Consider the following 21,346-nt stretch of genomic DNA (forward strand, 5'->3'; position numbering starts at 1 on the left):
GGGAAGAAACAAAACCAATTCATATTATTCCTTAATTGGAGCTGACAGCACAGAAAACATACTAATTTAAGCTACATTTAAAATGTTTCCATTTGAACGCTGTGGACTGGAAAGATAACAAATAGCAGCAAATTATTTTTACCTGCTTAAAACACAGTAATTAACAGTACTTTGGTTATCTTACCTGGAAAGCCAGGCTCTGTTGAGAGCTGTTAAAGCCAAGTGTGAAAACAGTTTGCATGAAACATAATTAAAATTATGACCTGAGTGATCTTCTAAAACATCCCAAAGGAGCCCTGAAGTCAGAGCTATAAGAAAACGATTCCCCTCTACCTCTGGACTTTGTTCCTGAACTGGCTCCTAAACGTCCTCCAGCGCCTCGTGCTCCTTCCACTTCTGCTGCTGCCCTGCCCCGTGCCCTCCCCTGCTGCTGCCAGCCCTTCCCGGCCCCTCGGCACGGCCGGGGGGCTCTGCCTCTGCAGCTGCCCTCCTCGCCCGGCACAGCGGTGACGCTCCCCAGCTGGGTCACATCTCTCCATCGCTCGTCCTGGAATCCTGCGATGTATTGTTCCCTTCTCTCCAGCTACTGAGGACTAATAAAAAACCCCAAACCCTACCCAAACCCATTTCTGACACTCTGCCTAAACAGCAGTCTTCTTCAGTCACCCCTATCCTAGCAATACCCCAGCACTTCTCCGTGAAAACCCCTGGGTTTTCACCCAAGCAGATACACAAGTAAATACATGGTTATAAAGTAATCACGCACGTAATAATTTTCTTTCTTATACCCGTATTCAGTAGATATAGCTTTACGTGTCTAGCTACTTTATCCACTCAATGATCAAAGAATTGAAAATGTTTTGTAATTAATCATTGTACTTAACAAAACAAAAAATCAAGAAAACAAACATTCTGTGCAGCTGCTAAACAACACGAATATAGGATTGAACAACCTTGTTTTTTCTCCCAACTGTATTCAGTTATGGGTTTCACACTGAGTTAGAGTACAGAGGCATTTTCTGTTTACTCTTTTAATGAATTACAAGCAATTCCATTATTTACTGTGTTTATTTCCATTTTTCCCTACAAACTAGCGCATTACCCTCCAAACAGCCCCCTGAACGCAGTGGCTGTATCTCTGTGCAGTGCCAAACCAAAGCCTTGCTAGGACCTGGGCGCAAACAAAGCAGCCCGTTTCAACTGAACAACTCAGGCACTCGCAGAGTCAGAGCCAGATTCATATTTCTCACAATTTGGAAAGACACACACTATTTTTCAATAGAAAACTGAAACCAAGATGACACCTGGAGAGAAAACTTTTGCAGAATTTGGATTTTGTCTTAGTCGATCTCCCAGTCAATAAACTGCCCATTCACGCCATCAGTCACATTTCTGAGCAAACCACAGCTCTGCTTCTGATGTGCATGACAAGGGAACCAGGCAACGGGGAGAAAAATGACATCTCGCCGAAGGACTGTTAATCTGAAGCTATCATCGGACGTGGATGACAAGGTTACACCGAATACAATCTCCCTGTGTGAGAGAAACAGGTCTTAGTTTTATTTTAAATCACAATTAAGTGTCATATTTATTGCTCCATTTGTTCTTTCCAGGAAAACATAATGATAGAAAAGACTGAACAAACACTTCAACATCCCGTGGGTAACTGGTTCTTACTCGGTACATCCTCTCCTCTGAAGAGATGAATTTCCCTTGGTAAACGCTGGATACAAAGCTGTATTTTGTACCGGTTTTTATGGAGACTTTTCCATTACCCAAGCACATCCCGCTTGCCCGGGGCAGTGACTATGTGCTCTGTGAAGCACATTGTACACTGGGGCCCAACCCATGATAGGACTCCTCCTGGCTTGTACTTACACTGCACCAAAACCTCCTTTCTGGGCTGTCTCTGTGTCTCTGAGTCAGCATAATCCCAGAAGAAACTGGTGCCAACCTTTTGTTAGGTCATTTCCTTAGGAAACCACATTTCGTCCTGCTGTGACACACGCAGAGCCCGGTGGGGACTTTGGCTGGTTTCTCTACCCTTCAGGGGATGGATGCCCCACTGGCTGCACGGGACCTGGTTCAGCCAGCACGGCGTGGCTTTGCTTGCAAGACCTGGACTCTGTTACCGCTGCCTCCAGAGAGGGGGTCTATAGAGCTCCAGCCCTGTGATGCTACTGGCAAGATTAAGACCATATAAAAGGCAATGTGCGCAGTACGGGGACGTTTGGCTACGGGCCATTTCTGGCAAGATCCACCACTGGGAGGATGACACTGTCTCACTGCCCCAAAGGAGATGAACCTTGTATGAGAAAGTCCAAATGGCAGGGGTGACTGCCTAAGGGTCAGCAGAGAGCAGCAAAGACACTCTTTCAACATTAGACTCTGCTACACACGTAAAAAAACATTTTTAACTGTATTCCCCTAACGCTTTATAACTTGGCACACCACCTTAAAACAGAAGAATAATACCACATTAAACTGCAGGTCTCTTGGCTTTAGAAGGATGCGCAGACTCCTGATTCTTCCACAGAGAACGTGTGCGTGTGTGCGTTTGTTAGCCTACATGGATATTTGGGGTGTGTTTGCCCTGGAAAGCGAACGAGGACACGTGCACAGCAATCACAGTCTTCATCCCGCGCACGCGGGAAGTCTGAACTACTTCAGTATGGAGCGAACGCAATACCACACCACTGACAGGGTGCAGTTCCTCACCTGAAAGGAACTCCCCTCCTTTTCTTCAAGTTGGCCTGCTCAAACTAGTTGGCAAAGAGTTGCAAGTAACAAATATCTTAACAGAAAAATCAAGAATGTTCATGAAGTGCAAAGACGCTAAATTCACTGGAAAATTTATTCATGGTATATAATTCTGTAATACAGTGTCTAACAAAATTACACTCTGAGCTGCATGGTTAAACAGTACAATTTTGCTGCAATCAACATTTAATTTTTTTGCAGAAAGTCTTGATTTCAAATATCCTGGAAATGTTTAACAGCTGATATTAATAAGAGTACAGATTTAATATATGACTCTCTATTCCATGGACATGATAAGCATCATGACAAGTGGTGTAACTATGGCAACTATATTTTTTTTTCTTTCTTTCTCCACTGAACAGCAAGAACAGACATCTCACTAGATGCAGTGCCAGACTCTTCTCCCAGGTAAGACTCAGTGCTCTGAGTTACAGAGGAGTAACTAAGCCAAACATCAGATCCCGGGACTGGAATGCCTTTCTTTCCTATTATGTGTGTCCATTTTGTTTCATGGGCATTTACATGTATTTAGCCATTAACATAATTCCCTTCCTTTTTTTTTGCACTACGGCTAGAAATAAAAACGTGCCTTTGTTCCTTGCTGTCAGACAGAGTTCAAAACCAACAATCTCACCCCAAAGTCAAAATACCTATTTTCATGAACAAAAGGATGCTCTCCTCTTTAATGTATCACCGTACGTCACTGAAAGAGATGCACACATTTCCTTTCCTGAAGCCAATAAAGAGAAAAAAAAACCTGTGATGTTTTCCAGAGATGCTGGGTGTGAAAGTGGTGCCCATTTTGCAATAAGAGAGAAACACTGAGAAAGGCTAATTTCTTACGTGCCTTTTTTTTTATTTGCTGCCGCTTACTGGCCCCAAAAAACCAAACAAGCCCAGGCCCCTGCTGCACAAATATATTCTCTGTTTGCTATCTGTGTCAACATAAAATAATACCTATCTCATTTTACGGTATTATTTTATGTCAGTGACAAATGAATGTTCAGCTGTGTCTCATGCTCGTTTTACTCACATGCTCCTTCAGTTCATCAGCACTGTCACTTCTGAGCGCTACACTGAAATTTTCTATGGGTTTGTTTTCCACAAGGTGACAAAATATATCAAGGCTTGGGCAAAATCACCAAAGATACACAACTGCACGCAGGGACCGGCTTGTATAACGTTATGACACCCATGCCTGTGTATTGCAGATGCAAATGAAATACCTTGACCAGAGGCGTGACGGCTATCAGGTGAATGTGGCTGTCACTGCTGGGCAGTTGCTAGGTTATGTTTGATTTTGTGACAGCCTTCATTCTTTTCTAATCCTGTTGACTGTAGCACACCTCGCCACACCGTGAGTTTGTACCACTGAGGGTTTTTTTCTATTCTTGTCTATACAATCTATACAGATTGTATACTATCTATATAGATTTCATCACAAATGTAAGCTGCTCACTTCTAAACCAGATGTTAGATGTCCTTAAAAGAATTCATTTCGTTGTCCTTTGCTCCCTGCAGTATGCGACAGCTGTTACGGTGCTGATGGCTATAAAACCATTGCATGGGAACCGAAGCAGAGCTTCTTCATAGATGTTTTAACTCAGCACAGAATTTTGGTTTTTTTAAATGAAAAAAAGGGAAAATTACACCTTGCTTTGACAAACAGGAAAATAAAATGTGTATCTGAAGGCATGTGTTACTGGCTCGCTGCTGGGCAGAGCTGACTAGGACGATGTGTGTAAGCGAAGAAATCCCTCCCCGCTATCACTGAGCTGAAGGTAAGCGGATTACAGCAGGGAATGGCCACCGAGCATCAAATTTAAGCACAACCATTGCACTTCACAGTCCATTAGAAATATTTTCTTTCCCAGCATATTGCACCTCAAGCATGCACTGAAGGCCTTTCTCTTCTGTCCTGTCTGCATACCAAGCCCAAATATGTAACTGCACGGGGGCTTTTCCAGGCAGGCAGCAGAGCGAGATGGGGAGTACTCGGGGCTTATACCACGTGCACTGCCTCAGAAATCCATCTGCAGCACCAGTTAGCGGTGGCTGCTTGTCTATCTAACTGTTAATAATAATAATTTAATAACTTCAATTAACTGGTGGTAATAACCACAGGCAAACTAAAATGGCTGCAAAACAATTTTCTAGCAGTCAAAAATCACCAGCTGAGAATAAGATCAAGAAAATCTGCAAAGACTCTAAATTGTAAAACCTCAAATTTAGCTTGCGTACTACCTCAGAGGCCAAAACACAGTGCAGTTTAGCATACCCTTCCTTCAGTCTTTGACTTAAAGGCCGTTAGCTGTTCTCTCCTAAAATCCCTTTTCTAGCTACTTCCAGTCAAACTATCCACACTTTCATCCTCAGTGGCCAGACAACGTTGTGCATCTGAGTTTGTAAATCTGTCTTGGGCTTGGAAGATTCCTGGCTATATCGAGTCGGGTTTTGCACCTGAGGTTACAGATCACGGCTGCTCTTGGGGACACTTTTGTTATAATTGTAGTAGCAATAACAATTAAAAGAGTACACATCCCGAAGGCTGCAAAATGCAATTGTAATGCTTCCTATTGCTTGGGTAGGGGAGAAAAGAAATACGACTCCAAATATTGCGATGTCCTAGCCCGGGACGATTCCAGTGATTTCAAGTGAAATAAAGCTGAGAATGTCAAGTCTGATTTCATAATCCTACAACTCTTTATCTGAGTCACCTCATTAACACAGATGAGGATGTGAGTGCGTGTAAGAGACTACAGCAAGCGACCACGTGAGAACGGCATCAAGTGAGTCCTGTCAAGGTGACATTTACCCTGCTCGGGAGAAAGAGTCATTATAAATATATGGAAGACAAGAGAGCCAAAAGTCTTTGTCTTTTCCCTGATATTACAATTTATGAATTTGACAAATTCTCCCTGAGAGGATGTAAGGACTGATAAATTAGTCAAAGGGAGAACTCAGCACTATTAAGAGTTTATTAGGCAAAAAAAGTGAGAGAGGGACTGGTCCATGAGGTATAACAATATATGCAAAATTTACAGCTCACTCTTCTTCCAAATTTCCTAGGAAAAAAGATCACATAAAAAGACAAAGAGAAACAATTGAACAAAAGAGGAATACTAATATTAATATACTAATTAATACTCATTTGTGTCTCAAAGACATATATCTAGCTACCAAGCTTTTAATATCCAAAACACTTACAGCCATGAATAATGTGTTACCTAGTATTGTTTAAACATCAAACTCTAAGGTGATCATTTAAGCGCATAAAGAATTTCAGTTTTTAAAAAAAGAAACAGGCTGACACTTTCCTGCATGTTTACGAGTCTTGTATCATGTAAGTCATGAAAGGTGTGAGACAGTCTGCAAAATCATTAATATGGGAGCATGCAATTATGTGAATGTATTAAAGTGCATCATCAAAAGTAGTTATTTTGGGATGTAAAAAGAAAGTTACCCAATCCCCAAATGTTCAGACAGGAGAGGACCTGGCGCAGGCTCCAGGAGGAACCGTGCTGCACCTGGAGGCTGCCAACTCCCCAGGGTCCCTTGGCATCTACTGGCTTGTTACTGGCACACTTAAGAGTTTTTCCAGCAAAATTTCCTGGCCATAAAATAATATTTAAAAAACCACAATAATCTCCTAAGTAGCTGGAGTCCAGCTATACTTAACAAAGTCAAAAGGACAAAGATTTGGCTTCCCCTGACCTACCTGTAGGTCTCATCCAAGTAACAGTTGCAGAAGACTTATTTCTGAGAGGTTTCAAGTGAAACCTTTAAACAACACGTACTGCTCTCAGCCGTACAAAGTGCTGCCATGGTTTGAAAATACATATATCCATTGTGAGGGATACCCTTCACAGTTTGAAATGTCATGAGAAGAGTCTAACCTTGCATTGCCAAGAAGGATAATTGCAACCCCCCTTGTATCACTCACAGGATGGTTAGGGAGAGAATAATTTCTGGCACTAGTTTGGCTGCCGGGCAACAGGATGCTGTCATGGATATATAAAACCTGAAGGAAAACATTGATTCAAATGGATATTGAGACCTTGAGAAACTGGTAAAAATTAAAATGCAAATTGGATGTGCAAATGCAAATGGAGGGGGGAGGAATTACGTTCTCGGAACAAAAGTCCTGCTTTTTCCTTTTTTTAAAGGAGGAATCTGGAGACAGCAGCTGCCACTGCCCCGTGCTGGTGGCTGCGGGGATGGGGTGCTGCTCTCCTGCCCCACGGGGAGGGCTCTGCTCTGCCCCGGAGCCCCTGGCCACGCCGGTGGTGAAGGGTCCGAGGAGAGCATGGGAAAGGGAACTCACCAAAACCAATGAATGTGTCAAAACCATCAAACAGCACATTTAAGTTTTACTCATCGCTCTTCAGAGCATACTGAACTGTATTTTCTTTCCAGCATATTGGTCTTAAGGCACTTTAGGTCTCCATGTTTTCATCTCTTTAGAGGTTGTATCTGTATAAATCTTTTAGTTTAAAAAGTAAATAAGACAATATCAAACCAGCAAAATTGTACCCGTGGAAAACAGGCATCATTATGGATATCCCTCGGTGTGTACAAAATTAAAGGTTGTTCAACTGTTCAACCTCATCAAATGTAGCTGGGCTATTGCTTGGAAAATATGTGCTACTGCATAAGTAATTCTGGAATAAATACTTACATGCCAGTCTCTGGCTTAAATTTGCAGAAGTACTGGAGTGCAAGGAGCCTAATGGTGCGTAGAAGGGACCTGTGTGCATCTCTCGATCTGTGTGTGTGCATTAGAGATGCGTCCCTAACAGGGAGTGACCACTGGGAAAGCAGCTCAGGAGAAAAAGTACATGGTGATTATAAGAAGAGGGAGAAAAAACTCACCTCTGAACTGTAGAAAATGGAAAAGAAAAAAATGCATCTATGGTTCATAGTGTGGCACAACAGCAAATTGTGTTTCATCTGCTTTATCAAACTACGTTATGCAAAGTTACATAAAAATAAGAGTTAATGTTCCTGAGGGGGAGCAATTGCAATACAGTCTGTTGCAAACATGTTTTTGCTAAAGCTTTAATAAGTGCCATCCGAGCAATGTTGAACAGTATTTCTGCAAGTCTCCTAAAAGAAACACAGCAAGTCTTGCCCTGGTCCTCCCCTTTAGATGACAGGGTAAGGGACTCACAGCCTGCAGCATCTGGGACTGTGCCACAGGCAGGAGACAAGACACAGCGTACGCCGCAGGGAAAGGCACCAGCCCCAATGCTGCAGCCACCTCGCTGCAATAAAATAGATATTCCCTCCATTTCCCATTTATTGCCTGGGCATAGAGTCATAGAGCGGTTTGGGTTGGAAAGGACCTTCAAAGGTCATCTAGTCCAACCCCCTGCCATGGGCAGGGCACGGTCATAGAATCATAGAATCATAGAATGGTTTGGGTTGGAAGGGACGTTTAAAGGTCATCTAGTCCAACCCCCCTGCAAGAGCAGGGACATCTTCAACTAGATCAGGTTGCTCAGACCCCTGTCCAACCTGACCCTCAATGTTGGCAGGGATGGGGCATCTACCACCTCTCTGGGCAACCTGTTCATGGTCCTTTGCACCGTGTCCAAAACAACTGTAAAAAGCAGTTTAAGTATCAGTTGAGAACAGGGAAAATGCTCAGGTTTTGCAGTAAAAAGTAGCTGAAAACAAAACACAAAGCTGAGCTCCTGCAGAGGAATGGGACCAGCCGACTCCTAACCCCAAAATCAAATTTCTGTAGTTCAGAGCACTCATGTTTTCTAACCTAGAGGAAACTGGGGGAAGTCCGTGCTCTTCAAGACCAATTTTAACTGAAAAACTTGCTAAAAAAGGAAGTGAATTTGTTTGTATGTTTTATGCTTGAGCGCCTCCACTATTGCTTGAAATCCATTCTGCAGATGAAGTTCTACAGACCATGGCACAGAGGGTGCCACTGCAGCAGCTGCATTCTGCGGCTGGCGATGCCATGCCGTGCGGCGGAGGCGGATGCCATCGCTCCTGCACCACTTCTTGCACAGACTGAGGGCAAGATCTGGGGCTCTGCATCCCCAGCAGTGCCTGGGCAGTGCAGGAATCACCCCCAACGTGACTCGTCCCATGATAAGCCAAATAAAGTGGAATCTACTGTGTCAATAAAATAATTTACAACTTGGGAAACAGGAAAATATGTATTAGGGACTAATTTGGGGTGTTGCACAAGCTTATTTGGAGGTATCTGTGCGATACTTTTACAATAAGCATATCATTGATAGAAGTAATTTATGATAAATGTTTAGTTTTTCAGTAAGCCATTCTAGAATAAAAATAGAGGCAGTGAAGACCTATCAAAGTCTTTTGCTTATCAATTTTGACTGCAAATTCTCATTTCTTAGCAGTCTCCACTGAATAGAAAATCCTTCAAGTGAGGTTAAACACAGAGCACTTTCTCAGGATGAAACTAGCCAGATTTAAACCGAAAATGACGCTTCAATCCAGAAAATAATTATTCTATACCACATACTCTAAGGCTTGACAAGCTACAGAACGTCACACAATTTGGATCCAAAGCCTTCAAAGAGTTGCCCAGTCCCCAGAGATGCCGCTGCTGGATGGTGTAGGTGGTCCTGGGGGTGCCCCGGGGTCCCTGGGACTGCGCACAGGAGGAGGAGAGGCACAGAAAATCCTTGGCACTAGAGGGTAACTCAAACTATTTACCTCTTTCAACATAAGCCCAAGATCAGTCTGAAACCATGTCATGACTCACATCACAACAGCTTCATTATAGCATAATCTAAGTAATTGCATATATATTCTAGGAGAGATATGACCAAGAAACATAATGACTTCACATAACATGGTGCTGCACATACCTTACAAATGATCTCAACACTTTGCAATCACCATGGAAATTTCTCTGATTACAGATCAAGCAAAAAATGACTTCAGTAAAGCAACTGAAAACCTTTTGGAAGCAGCACACTGTGTCCAAGCCCTGGGAGGAGAGCCCCTGCCTTGGACTGTGGCTGAGCTACTGTCACTCCTAATATGACCATAATTGCTTAACAGCCTCAGTGGTATTAATGGCCTCCTCGGTATAAAAGCCAACCCTCCCAGCTCTGCCCTTGCAGAGAGGTACAATGATTGGCATTTTCAAATTAATTCCGTTAGTATTGGAGATCTACTCATTGCCCAAAGCAGTGCTCAGGACCAGCTTTGGGGAAACCCAACCTGAATTCAAGAGGAATGCAAAGTTCAAGGATCTGCCAGCTGCAGTACGAAGTTCAGAAAACATTTCTGCTGAGCAGGTAGCTGCTCCTCTCTGTGTCCTTAACCCCTCGCAGCCGAGCACTGTGGCACATAGCTAAGGTGGAAAGGTTAGCTGCTGTTTTAAAATCTGAGACCAGAGCCTCAGCTATTATCAGTCAAAATTTCTTCTTCAAAGCAATGGGACCACTGTGGTTTAGACATGTTCAGCATCTGGCCCAGATTGAGTCAAAGTTCACCAGAAAAGACAGACAAGTGATAAAAGGTTGCTGATGAGTTGCAGTGTTTCACCATCATCCCTGCCAAAACAGCTTTAAGTGTTGAAGGACTACCAGCACCATCTTGTTGCAAAAAACAACTGAAACAACAATGCCCAGTAATAATACTCTAACCAAAAAAAGCAGAGGTACGCTCTCCATTCAGCCTCTCCTTGACTGCTTTTATAAATGTTACGACAGACTTCAGAGCACAGCAAGCTCATGGGCATCACTCAGGTCCTGCCCAGAGCAAAAAAGTAACCCATGCCATGGTTTTCTTTGTCCTTCTTACGTGGAAGCGAATCCCTGTTAAACATTATGTATTACATACATGGCAAAGTGCTCAGTAACTCCAATGTGCTGAAGGGACACGCCAAAGAAAGCCACATAGTCTTTGCACCAGCTTAGAAAAACAATTCACTGACGGCATGAAGCGTCAGACTGCTACCCTCAAAACATTATGGTCCTTGCTCATCACGTCCAGAAGGCAGCAGAAGAGAGGAGCTGTCTTTCTGGGACTTACGTGATCCCATTCGCAATGCATGAGCATCTCACCATCATCGTCCACAGGAGCGCAAGGGTAAGGGAGCACGGCACCACTTGCTAGCCTTGCACTGGGAGGCTCTGAAAGCCCAAGGGACGGATCCAGGTCTTTCACATATCACAAGCACTTTAGTCAACTGGACTGTCTTTTCCTCCTGACCTGTAAGCATATTGCTTGGCGATGGGTCAGGAGAAAAGTGCTGCAGATACTTCTACAGTACCAAATGTGACTCTACAAAAGCATTTGGTGTTTCTTCGCCTTGTTCAGGTGATGGACAATTTTTTTCCCTGACCCAGATACCATGTAGAGTTTTTCAAGCCTTGTATTTTCATCAGTCTCAACAGTAAATAAGTCCTATTTGTCGCTCACAGGAAACAATTTAAAAGCATTATAAATGCATCTCTCTGTGCATCGCATAGCAGAAATTGATGTAGTCAAGTAAGGGCTTAAGCACTGTGTTCATACCTACATACAAATATCTTACTAGCAAAACAAGTGTCAATTTACAACTAAGTTGATGTTTTCCTGATATCATTGCCTTGCTTTTAATACAGTATATTGTTTCTTGCTGTTTTTTGTTTTGTATTCCTGGAAGAACAAATAAAAACATAGCAACCAGAGCTACAGCAACCAGTCCAGCTGGAACAGAAACACTCATGGATGAGAAATGGAAAACAATACCTGATGCAGAAGAGCCCTGATGTGGGCAAGACCATCGCAAGCCCAAACCATCCTCGACTGTAGCAGTTTTCATAGCTTGGTGTGGCCCAAATTTTAAAATCTGCCTAACGAATCTGAATGGCCAATCGCTTTTTATAGGACTTGGATGACAAAATTATTTGTGTGCCTTTGCAGACAGCAATTCCTTACCTTATACAATAATGGTACCTGGAAAAAATATTTTTTAGAAATCTGTGTGAGCTCCTAAGGCTTTAAATTTTAAATATTTTTAAAATTTAAATAAAAAAGTGATTTCTCCTGAGATTTAGGGTCTCTTCTATCTCCTTCCTATTCTTCTCATCTCCTTCCTTTAGCAATTTCATCTTCACAGTCACCCTTTACTCTTTCCCATTTGATTTGCAATAATACTTTGAGTAGCCCCTTCTCCTCTCTGACTACTTTGTTATATTTCCCTTGACACCAGCCACCATCAGCCTTTCTGACTCTGGCCCTCGGGTGAGGCAGGTCATCCTGATGTTCATAAAGAGCTTCACACCTTAAATAAGGCTTTCTGCCTGAGCCTGTAAGTTAGAATAATGGGCATGATTCAAATACAATAAAAAGCAATTTGAACACTTCACAAGAACTCGAGCTGAATTGAAACTGGAGCTGTGGCAATTTACACCAGCTAAAGATATTAGTACTTTTTTTCCTAGGACTCAGCGACTCAATTCAAGCAACATTCCTACCTTTGCTGATGTAAGTTCTCACCTATTAAAGATCAGCTAAACATTTTGAAGGCTGTATACAGCAATTTCTTCTAGCACCAAATGCACAGAACTGCAGCAACCAGGCCAGTGCCTTTCATACCTGGGCAAAGCCCCAAAGGAGTGGGCAAAGCCATCTGAGCACACACATGGAATTGCAGATATGAGAAATATTTATTAATGGTTGTTAGTTATTTGTCACCAACATCAAATGCCTTCTCATTCCCCTAATTTCACTAGAAAAGCAGTAATTCCTGGCTGATGAAGTCACAAAAACGAAATTAGCTCACAAGATCACCACGTAGGCAGTCACAACACTTAGAGAAAGCCAGCCCTCAAAAATTGTTCACTCGTGGTTAATTCAGGAGTGGTCACTAGGATCACCCACGATGAAAAAAATATTTTGCAAAACTTTTTTTTGAGCCATTTATAATTTTACTGTAAAGAAGATTGCTCACATGTTAGCAAACGTTATTTTTATGCTGTCAGGCAACCCTGCTGGTAAAGCTGCTAGAAATGACTCAGAAAACATTTTGTTAGTTGTCAGATCTGATTGCCATAATTAACGTTTGATTATTTGTTTGTTCCTTTTTTAAATTGTTATCAAATATCTACATCTTGATGGGCTCCACCTCTGCTGGTGGGAAGCAGAAGACCACCAGTCCCTTGTTTCGCTGGGGCACAGCACAGGGATTAAAATCACCCAAGTCCTGGGCCTCCCCTTTTCAAAGCAAGCCCTTCACATGGGAGCTTTTAGTAATGGATACGTGAACAATTTTTAAGTTAGATACTTGTTTTAACATAGCTGCACTACTGCACATTCCTCACTTATTTATGTATATAGTAATAATCATAATAATAATTTGAGAATAAAGTAATAAGAAGCTAGATTTTTCCTTACCTTTTTGGAAAGCAGGCAAAAGCTATACAGTAGGTGGAAGAGTGTACCAAGTAACAGATTTTTGAACACTCTTTCTTACTGGTGGTATGCAGTCTACAGGAAAAGTAAATACATTGGTATGTATAATACGTCTGTTCACAATAAACTCTTCAAATTTTGCCCTGTCATGGAGGCCATGACATTAATCCAACTCAAGAGCTCAGATCAGAGCAGCGATAGTGGAAAGCTGAGAGGCGCCACTATATGAAATTAACTCTGGGTTAGAAATAAATGAACCAGTTCACAGAAGTTCAGGTACCTCTGAACATGGGAGCAGCTGCTTAGAAAAGAGCAGGTCTGGTTGATTTTTTTTTTCCCTCTCCCCTGAACAAACTCTGAAACATTTTGGCTTTAGTTTAAGACTCCCCAGTCCTTCCTCACCCATGCAGTCAATCCCAGGTTCCTCAGCATCATCGACAACCATTTTAGTTTCTTCAGAAAGATGTAATAGGCGACGTCATGTCAGTGATGTTAAGGATGAACAGGAATGAATACACAAACACTCCAGGGCACAGCATGGGAGCATTTGCACAGTGGTGTCTGCACGTCTGTCGAAGACAGGAGATGCTTGTGTTCCACATACACTATCCACAGTTTACTGAGGGGAACCCACAAAGTCAGTGTCTATTCTCAATGCATGGAGAAAAACGAGGATGGACACACACTGCTCTCGCTGCTGTTGCGATAGAGAGGAGCTGACAGCGCACAGGAAAGCACTGTTTTGAAATGGAAACATGCAAATGATGCCTGGCCTGTTTGGGGACAACGAGCAGCGATTGCACTTCACTACTGAAAACAGAATTGACTGCCAAGTTAGTTCTACTTAGTGTTACATAAAGGAGAAACAGAAAAAGTCATCTTGAATATGTCTGCACAGGTACTGAGCCCTCAAAGCACCTACTAACTTAAAAGTCCACAAACTTATAACCCTATTGAAAATTAGACCCGTATAAGGTTTTAGACCTTAAAGTTTTCTGGTTAGGCCAGGGTGACAGACCTTTCTTTTGCCACTTCTCAACAAATCTCAGTTAAACTCCTTGGGGAAAGCGGTCTCCTCCCACGAGCTGCTCTTTCTTTCCAACAGTTGTTTGTCACTTCGATGCACTTGGTCTTTGCCACAGAGATGCTGCATGCCTCCTGTTCAATACTGTATAGTACTGGGCTACTCTGCAATACTCATCTTGATCTCAGAGCTTTATAAATAGAACAGAGAAAAGGCAAAAAAAAAAAAGGGGGGGTAAACTTGACCACAGCCATTCTCATAGACTGAGGTTTTTCCCACAAGACTGGAAATGGGGACACTGGAAGACCAACACTCTCTGTGCTGCCAAGTCCTGAAAGACCCTACCCCAATTCCTGCAAAAAAGCATCTTCCCAGAAGAGCTGCTCCCAGGAAGCAGTGGGCAGTTCGGTTTCCTTCTCATGGCTGCTTCAAGAGGGAAATGCATGAAAGCAAACACCCTTCCAGTACGATCTGCTTGTCCAGCCTGTGAGAAGCACAACCTCCTCATTACCAAACAACCGAGACGCTGATTTCCATGTTGCTGTGTTTGGTAAAGCCATGAATTAAAGCAAGTTGTTAAGGAAAAGGAGCAATTACATGTAAATCTCAATATAAGTTAAGTATGGGTTGGAGGTTCAAATGTTTTTCTCCTAGTCTGACACTCTGCTCTTGCAGCAGAAACACAAGCAGACAACTGAGCAGAAACACTCACTATCTGTTCAACTTCAAACTTGATGAGAAGCGTCTTCTCAAACAGTGTGAAATTCAACCAAAGACACAAGAGCAGAATGAACTCATTACATGGATGAAAGCTGCTGTGCACGAAATTCTGCTCGTCTGAATCAGATGCAAACATGTATTAGCAGGAAAAAGCTGTTGAATGAGTAAAACGTGCACATACCAGATGGCAAACTGGAATGATTAAGAGAGTTTTTGTAAGTAATGCAGTTTTAGATTGAAAAGCTTGGCCTTAATATGTCCCATTCAGCATGAAAGCCCTCCCAGGACATGGCTGGGGAGCTCAACTTGTGAAATTTCTTGCTTTCCATATATCCTAAATAAAAAGTTGCAACACAGTGAGTCTCTATTCCTCCTGATAGGTGGGATATAAGGTCACTGCGTTTCAAGTAATTTTCCTCCCATGTTAATGCAGTTTCTTCTTTTATACTCACACTAAAACCCCAGTGCTTGAGCCCAGCTCTCCTAAGTGCCCTGCACATTTTTTCCGAGCCCCAATTCCTGCAGATCACCCGAGAGTTGCGTGCAGCGTTTCCACATGATGCTCAGCGCCACTGCTGAGGACCACCTGCTCTTAGGAAGCCACTCAGGTAATTTATAGGCCGTCCAGTTTTACATGCACATCTCCAGTTCATTAGGCATTCTTTTAAAGTTTACTAAATCATAGAGGTTTTTTTCAAGGCTATTTTTCTGTAAAAACATCCACATTTTGCTTTTGGTTTTGACTCTGGCATGTAAATAGGACAGGTCACAAATTTGGGCTTAGGCACCAAATTCCCCAATGTTTGGAGGTACATGAATCCCATGCTGGCGGCTCAGTGTTAATCGGTTCTTAGGAGATATGAAATATTTGTGTATTTTCAATAGAAATGGCAACTCCAGTCTCCAGTACCTGAGCAAGCCATGAACAGCAGCATCACCAGGAAATACAATAGAAAATCAAACTGGAAAACCCAACTGTACTTTTGCACTTAGGAGAAAACACTTGGTAGCTGAGCCAGTTCTGCATCTAAGCTAGCTTTGCCCAGTGCTGATGAGTCTCAGACTCATCCTTTAATCCCTTTCAATTAATTTACTCTCAGCCTGACGGAGTGAGTTCCAGAGGAGCCTGGCACAGAACTGACAACCAGGACTTCCCATCCCTGTGCTCCTCAGAGCAGCAGGTCTCAACCAGGAAGGCACCTGCTGCAGGTGACCACCTCCCCTCTGCCTCTGTACGTAACTGTTAGCAATCGTTACTGGATCAAAACCAATTTAAAAGGAGAGACACTGAAAATACATTGGGTTTGTTTTCTTTTGAAGAAAGATATTTGAGATTGAAAAAAAATGCTCACAGCATTGATGCAAACATCTGGGGCAATAGCATTGATGCAAACATCTGGGGCAATTTTTGTTCACGTTTCCTATTTTCCAATTGGTAAAATTCTGAAAATTTCCCCATCCACTGCATAAAATATTTTTTTAAGTCAAATTGCTACGAAAACATCAAAACCTTATTTATTTATTGAGACCTATTCAAATTTTCACTGAAAATGTGGGGAGTTTGCTTGGATGGCGTTGCTTTTTTTGAGCTCATTAATATGTTTTCAATTTTTCCACCTAAAAATGGAACTCTCAACATTTTTTTTTAAGCAAAATATTCGAATTAAAGAAAAAAGAAACTCAATTCAGGTATTCAATGAGTTACTTGTATAGACATACATGCTGAATGTTGCCTGATTAGGGGGTTGATTGACAACCTATTGAATGCTATAGGAAAGCTCCCATTAACTGTAGTAGTAGCTCACACTGGGACTAAATGTACCCAAATACTTTAAGTACAGCGGTAGTTTATTTCATTTGATTTTCTAATAGTTTTTATTAACACACATATCCAGGGAATGAAATAGTAGTAGTAGATGCAGCTGATAATATGAACAGATGGTACTATACATATAAATAATTAAAAGATTCAAAAGAAAATTTATTTTCCGAACCATAAAAAATGTAAAAGCCCAGTACTTGGAGAAAGACATATAAATTAATACTATTGCACATCTCCTGACTGGTTAGGTTGAACAAACAAATTTATATGCTTTAGAATCCTACATGTAAGCAAATGAGTTCACAGAAAGCATTCTCCCTTCACGCACACTAATTCTGAATTTGTGAGGGTTTCATTCCCAGTGGACTTTACCCCAGCTTTAAATCAGTGTTAACAAAACCGGGATGAAGACTGGATGCTTACGGCAGAAAGCGGTACATCTCGGCAAGCAGGGGGATTCTGTCCCTTACTTCTCCTGCCTCTTAAAAACATATTCTAGTATATAGTCCTGGATGAAAAAAATTTGTATTTTACCAGGAATATGGTGGGTTAAGTGAGCAATATTTCTTTTTAATAAACATATCTCCTTCCCAGGGAAAAATCTGACCGTTCTTTGGCAGGGGGAGAATATTCTCAGAAGTCTGAAAACAGCAATAAGATGCAGCACGGGAGAATGAGACCAGGAGGGGAAACCTCGAGTAGGAAACCCCCAAGCGTAGTTCCCACAGGGCTCTACCTCTGTTTCTACATTGAACATTTCATCATCAGAACTTTTATATTTTTCTTGTTGTTCAAGTCTTTGAGTGGAAATTTTTAGATTTTTACTTTTCTGGAGGAGAAACTACTTCCAACCCATTTGACCAGAACAGCAATTAGTGAAATGCAGTTCAGCAACACACGCTCCCCCGCCCTTCCCCGGCTGTCTTTCAAAACCCTCCCCTTTCCTCCTCCCCTGCCTCTCCCTCCATCCTCAAAGGCCTGTTCCGACCTGGCCGTCTCCGGCAGCGATGCTGCCCGGACAGCTCGAGGAGCAGCGGGTTTGCACGCTGGAGGGCTCGACCTCAGTAGCAGCAGCAGCAGCAGAGCGAGGAGCAGGTTTGGAGCCCAGAGGCAGTGGAAGGCGTTCCTTCACTGTGGCCAATACGACCTCACAGAAATTTGCCTTGGCAGAGGACTCTGCAACTCTTACTCTTGCTGGGTAATACTCTAACGCAGGAAATAAATATATTTCCTCTTGCGGTGAGGGCTCTGTTCAGTATGACTGGAGGAGGCATAATATGGTCCTTAATTTATGAGAAGCATTTCCTTACTGTCTTATGTCAGAATCATAGTTCAGGTAGTTCAGATAGTTCAGTTTCCAAAGACAAATTTTGTTTTTCCAGTTAGAATATATTTTGTATACCTGCATGACAAGACATCAGAGAAAAATACTCCAGGGGTGAATAAAGGGAGGAAAAGTGCTGTGTCAATAATTTGCTGGCTGTTTCCACTTTGCTTTGACAGCAGAGTTTCTGCTTTGAGGCAGATATTCAGATGGCAGTTAATAGACAAGAAGTGGCAGGGATTTCAGCAGCAAATGGATGAACGGATCATGGGCAAGGAAAGGGCATTTCTCCACATTCAGATCTGTTTTTCATAAAAACTGCAGACATGTCTAAACCTTTCCAATATGCTACAAAGTTGTGCAGCTGTCTCCTTCCTCAACTCCTTCCAGATTCAAATGCAAATCAAATTTGATGGCCTCAGTATGTAATTTTGTGCTACAGTATACCATGCTATGCACATTAAGGAAACTGGAAGCATCTTTTCGATCTATTTTCCTTTTAAATCAGTGGCAAGATTTGCATTCACTTTTATAGGACTGGATAAAATCCTTAAATGGGAATCTTCAAGGATGGTGAGATTTTTGTAAAGAAACTGCAAGAAACAAAATCACAACTCAGGTTACGAGAGTTATCAATGAATTTGGCCTTTGTCCCTCCGTTCATCCTGGAAACTGTACCTGCCAGGGTCAGGAAGGTGTGAGTTTGACACAGGCTGAAGGGTCTGATACTCAAGGATGCTGCTGATTTCTCACTCACAGAGGAGGGAAAGGAGGAGGAGTTACTCACAGCTAGCAAACATTTTGTAAGGCGTTGATGCCAACAGGCACAACTCAAAAAGTGAGGAGGAAATAGAGAATTTAAAAAATTATATATATGTGTGAGACATCAAAAATCTTTAACTGAGAAGACCAAATAAGACGAAGACCCTAAACCTCAGATATTGGTCAATGTCTCCAAAACCCCCAGCCAGCCAACGAACAGAAGATCAGCAGTACTTACTGTTTGGGTCTACGTTCTCACACAGCTCCGTTTTGGCTTCGCCGTTGGGCCTGTCGCTGGGTTTGTGCGAGAGCCGTGACGACATGGTCGCTGCTGTGACCACAGCCTTGAAGCTGCGTTTCCGTTTCTGGACGTTTAGCTCAGGGTGGAAGATGATGATGTACACCTTCGGCATGTAAAGCATCCCCAGGGCCACTGAAGCACTTAAGTTCATGGATATTGTAAGTGTGGTAGTTTGTATGTAGAGCTAGGAGACACAACACATGAGACACTATTACAAATAAGATGACTGGGAAGCAGGCTGTAGTACTTCAAACATTAAGTAACCATTTAAAAGCATTTTTTAATGAGTTTGCAACCAAAGATGAATGAGCTGAGACCTTTGCACTGCAAACCACCATGAGGTCCAACACACAGCAGCTACCTGTGGTATCAACAGCCTCTTCGGAGGCTCAATGCTAGAAACTTTCAGTGTCCTTAACAACACAATTTCTACTGTATGCTTATGGTATAGCTTCCGTTTGTTTATTTAAAGAGTGAAGATCAGATTTGGATTGAAATAATGCTGGTATAAATTTAAATTTAGGTCTACTGTGAGTTATAGAAGAGGAACTATAATAACACAGGTTAGTAAAAAAATCTTACTTCTTTAAAAATGTGAGGAAGGCGGGATTTTTTTGTTTTTACTATACTTTAATTCTCTACAATTCATTGAAATAACTTTGCAGAGAGTACACAATGATTTGTGTGCTTGTGACATTCAGCTAGGAAAAAATAGTATACATGCAGGTCAGAGAACAGGTACTGCCATGAGATGAGTATTCAAAGAAACCATAAGGATTTAAAAACATACTCTGCAAATACAGAGGGGTGGAAAAGCTTTTTTTTTTCTTTTTTTTCTTAATTATATTTTCAGAGGATACACTTAATAGATAAACCAGAACAAGCCTTGTGACTTAAGAGGATCAGGCACAGTTAAAAAAAAGCACAGAGGCAGCACAGTACAGGTGTGAGGGAGTTGAAGAGGGAGCAAAGTCTCTGCGGATCCTCTTAAAAAATTAAATATATGGTAAATGCATATAAATGGAAAAATCATTACACATTGAGGGTGATTTCTTCAGAACACTATTTCCTCTTCTCCTCCTATTCAGTGCTAATCAGCCTGAATTTCTGATGGAAAAACCCCATGAATAAATATAATGGCAGAGTAAAATGCTGACTGTGCCCAAGTATTTCCAAATTCCCATAGTTAGAAAAATATGACTGTCTCCAGACTTGCCAGTTATATCTACATAACAGTTGCTATTATAGTGATTAAGACCACCACTGGAAGCAATAAAATGCCTTACAGAAAGATTAAAAAGTGTGCTGTGCCTGGATGTGTCTCCATACAGCTGCACACAAGCAAAAACTGAAGTGCTTTCTCAGTTTCTATTTACTCATTATCAGAAGGAAATGACACTGATGTTGTCAGAAATTTTGCCAAAGTCAGGACACTGGGACATAACCAATCTCATCCTGTGAAAAGATACGCTGGGCCAAGCTACACCATTCGAGGCTGGAAGGGAGCCCAAGGGGTCACCTCGTCTAAAACCCTGCCCCAAGAAAAAGCCATTTACACCAGAACTACTTCTGACAGATCACCCTGTCTACCCATGTCCTAAAACCATCCTCTGATGGAAGTTTCACAGCCTCCTAACCAAACTCTTGCAGAGTGCTCAGGTCTCCAAAACATTCGGTCTGTACCTGAACGAAGCTGCTAATTGTCCTCTCCTGGTGGAACGAAGAGCAAGTGGCCACCACGCCCTCTGTTACCTTCTTTTATATATTTAAATAGTTACTGCCTTTTGGAGAACTTTTAAAGTGAAGTATGGTACCATGGTGCCCCTTGGTCTTTGACAGATAACGTGGCAATTTCTCCCAACTTCAGCCACTGGGAAGACCTCAGCCCTTCTGTCTCCCCCTAACCTGGACACTGCCGTTGACCTGCTGCTTCACCGAGATGCGATGCTCCAAGCCGATGTGGTGCTCCACTGAAGCCTCCTTGTTGGAGGATTATTTTCTGAATTTATCTTATAGCACTGCTGTGAAACACGATGTTTATTTTTCTCGGTCAGGTAGTGTTGTTGCCTGCTGCTCTTCACTGCAGAGTTACCACCTGGCTGCTTATTCCTCACCTTATACCTTGCAGCTGAATGTTCTTCTCTATACTTTTACTTCTATGTACATAAGCACTATGTCTATTTATCTTATAAGAACATTTAAAAGATAAGACAGTTCACAATGCATTTGCTTCCT

The 21,346-nt window shown here is 42.2% G+C and overlaps 1 protein-coding gene across 3 annotated transcripts in view; it reads right to left on the bottom strand.

The window, feature by feature from the left end:
• Nucleotides 1-21,346, bottom strand: part of GRM7 (glutamate metabotropic receptor 7) — a 314,851-nt gene that overhangs the window by 13,083 nt on the left and 280,422 nt on the right. The window contains exon 9 of one of the 3 annotated variants that reach the window (XM_075514164.1): nucleotides 19,049-19,295. In XM_075514164.1, coding sequence (XP_075370279.1) covers nucleotides 19,049-19,295 — 247 coding nt within the window. Of the gene's footprint in view, nucleotides 1-19,048; nucleotides 19,320-21,346 lie in introns of those variants that run through there. The other 2 variants (XM_075514166.1, XM_075514165.1) reach the window with 2 other exon arrangements.

This window comes from Mycteria americana, chromosome 11 (assembly GCF_035582795.1).
Source record: "Mycteria americana isolate JAX WOST 10 ecotype Jacksonville Zoo and Gardens chromosome 11, USCA_MyAme_1.0, whole genome shotgun sequence".
Lineage (NCBI taxonomy): Eukaryota > Metazoa > Chordata > Aves > Ciconiiformes > Ciconiidae > Mycteria > Mycteria americana.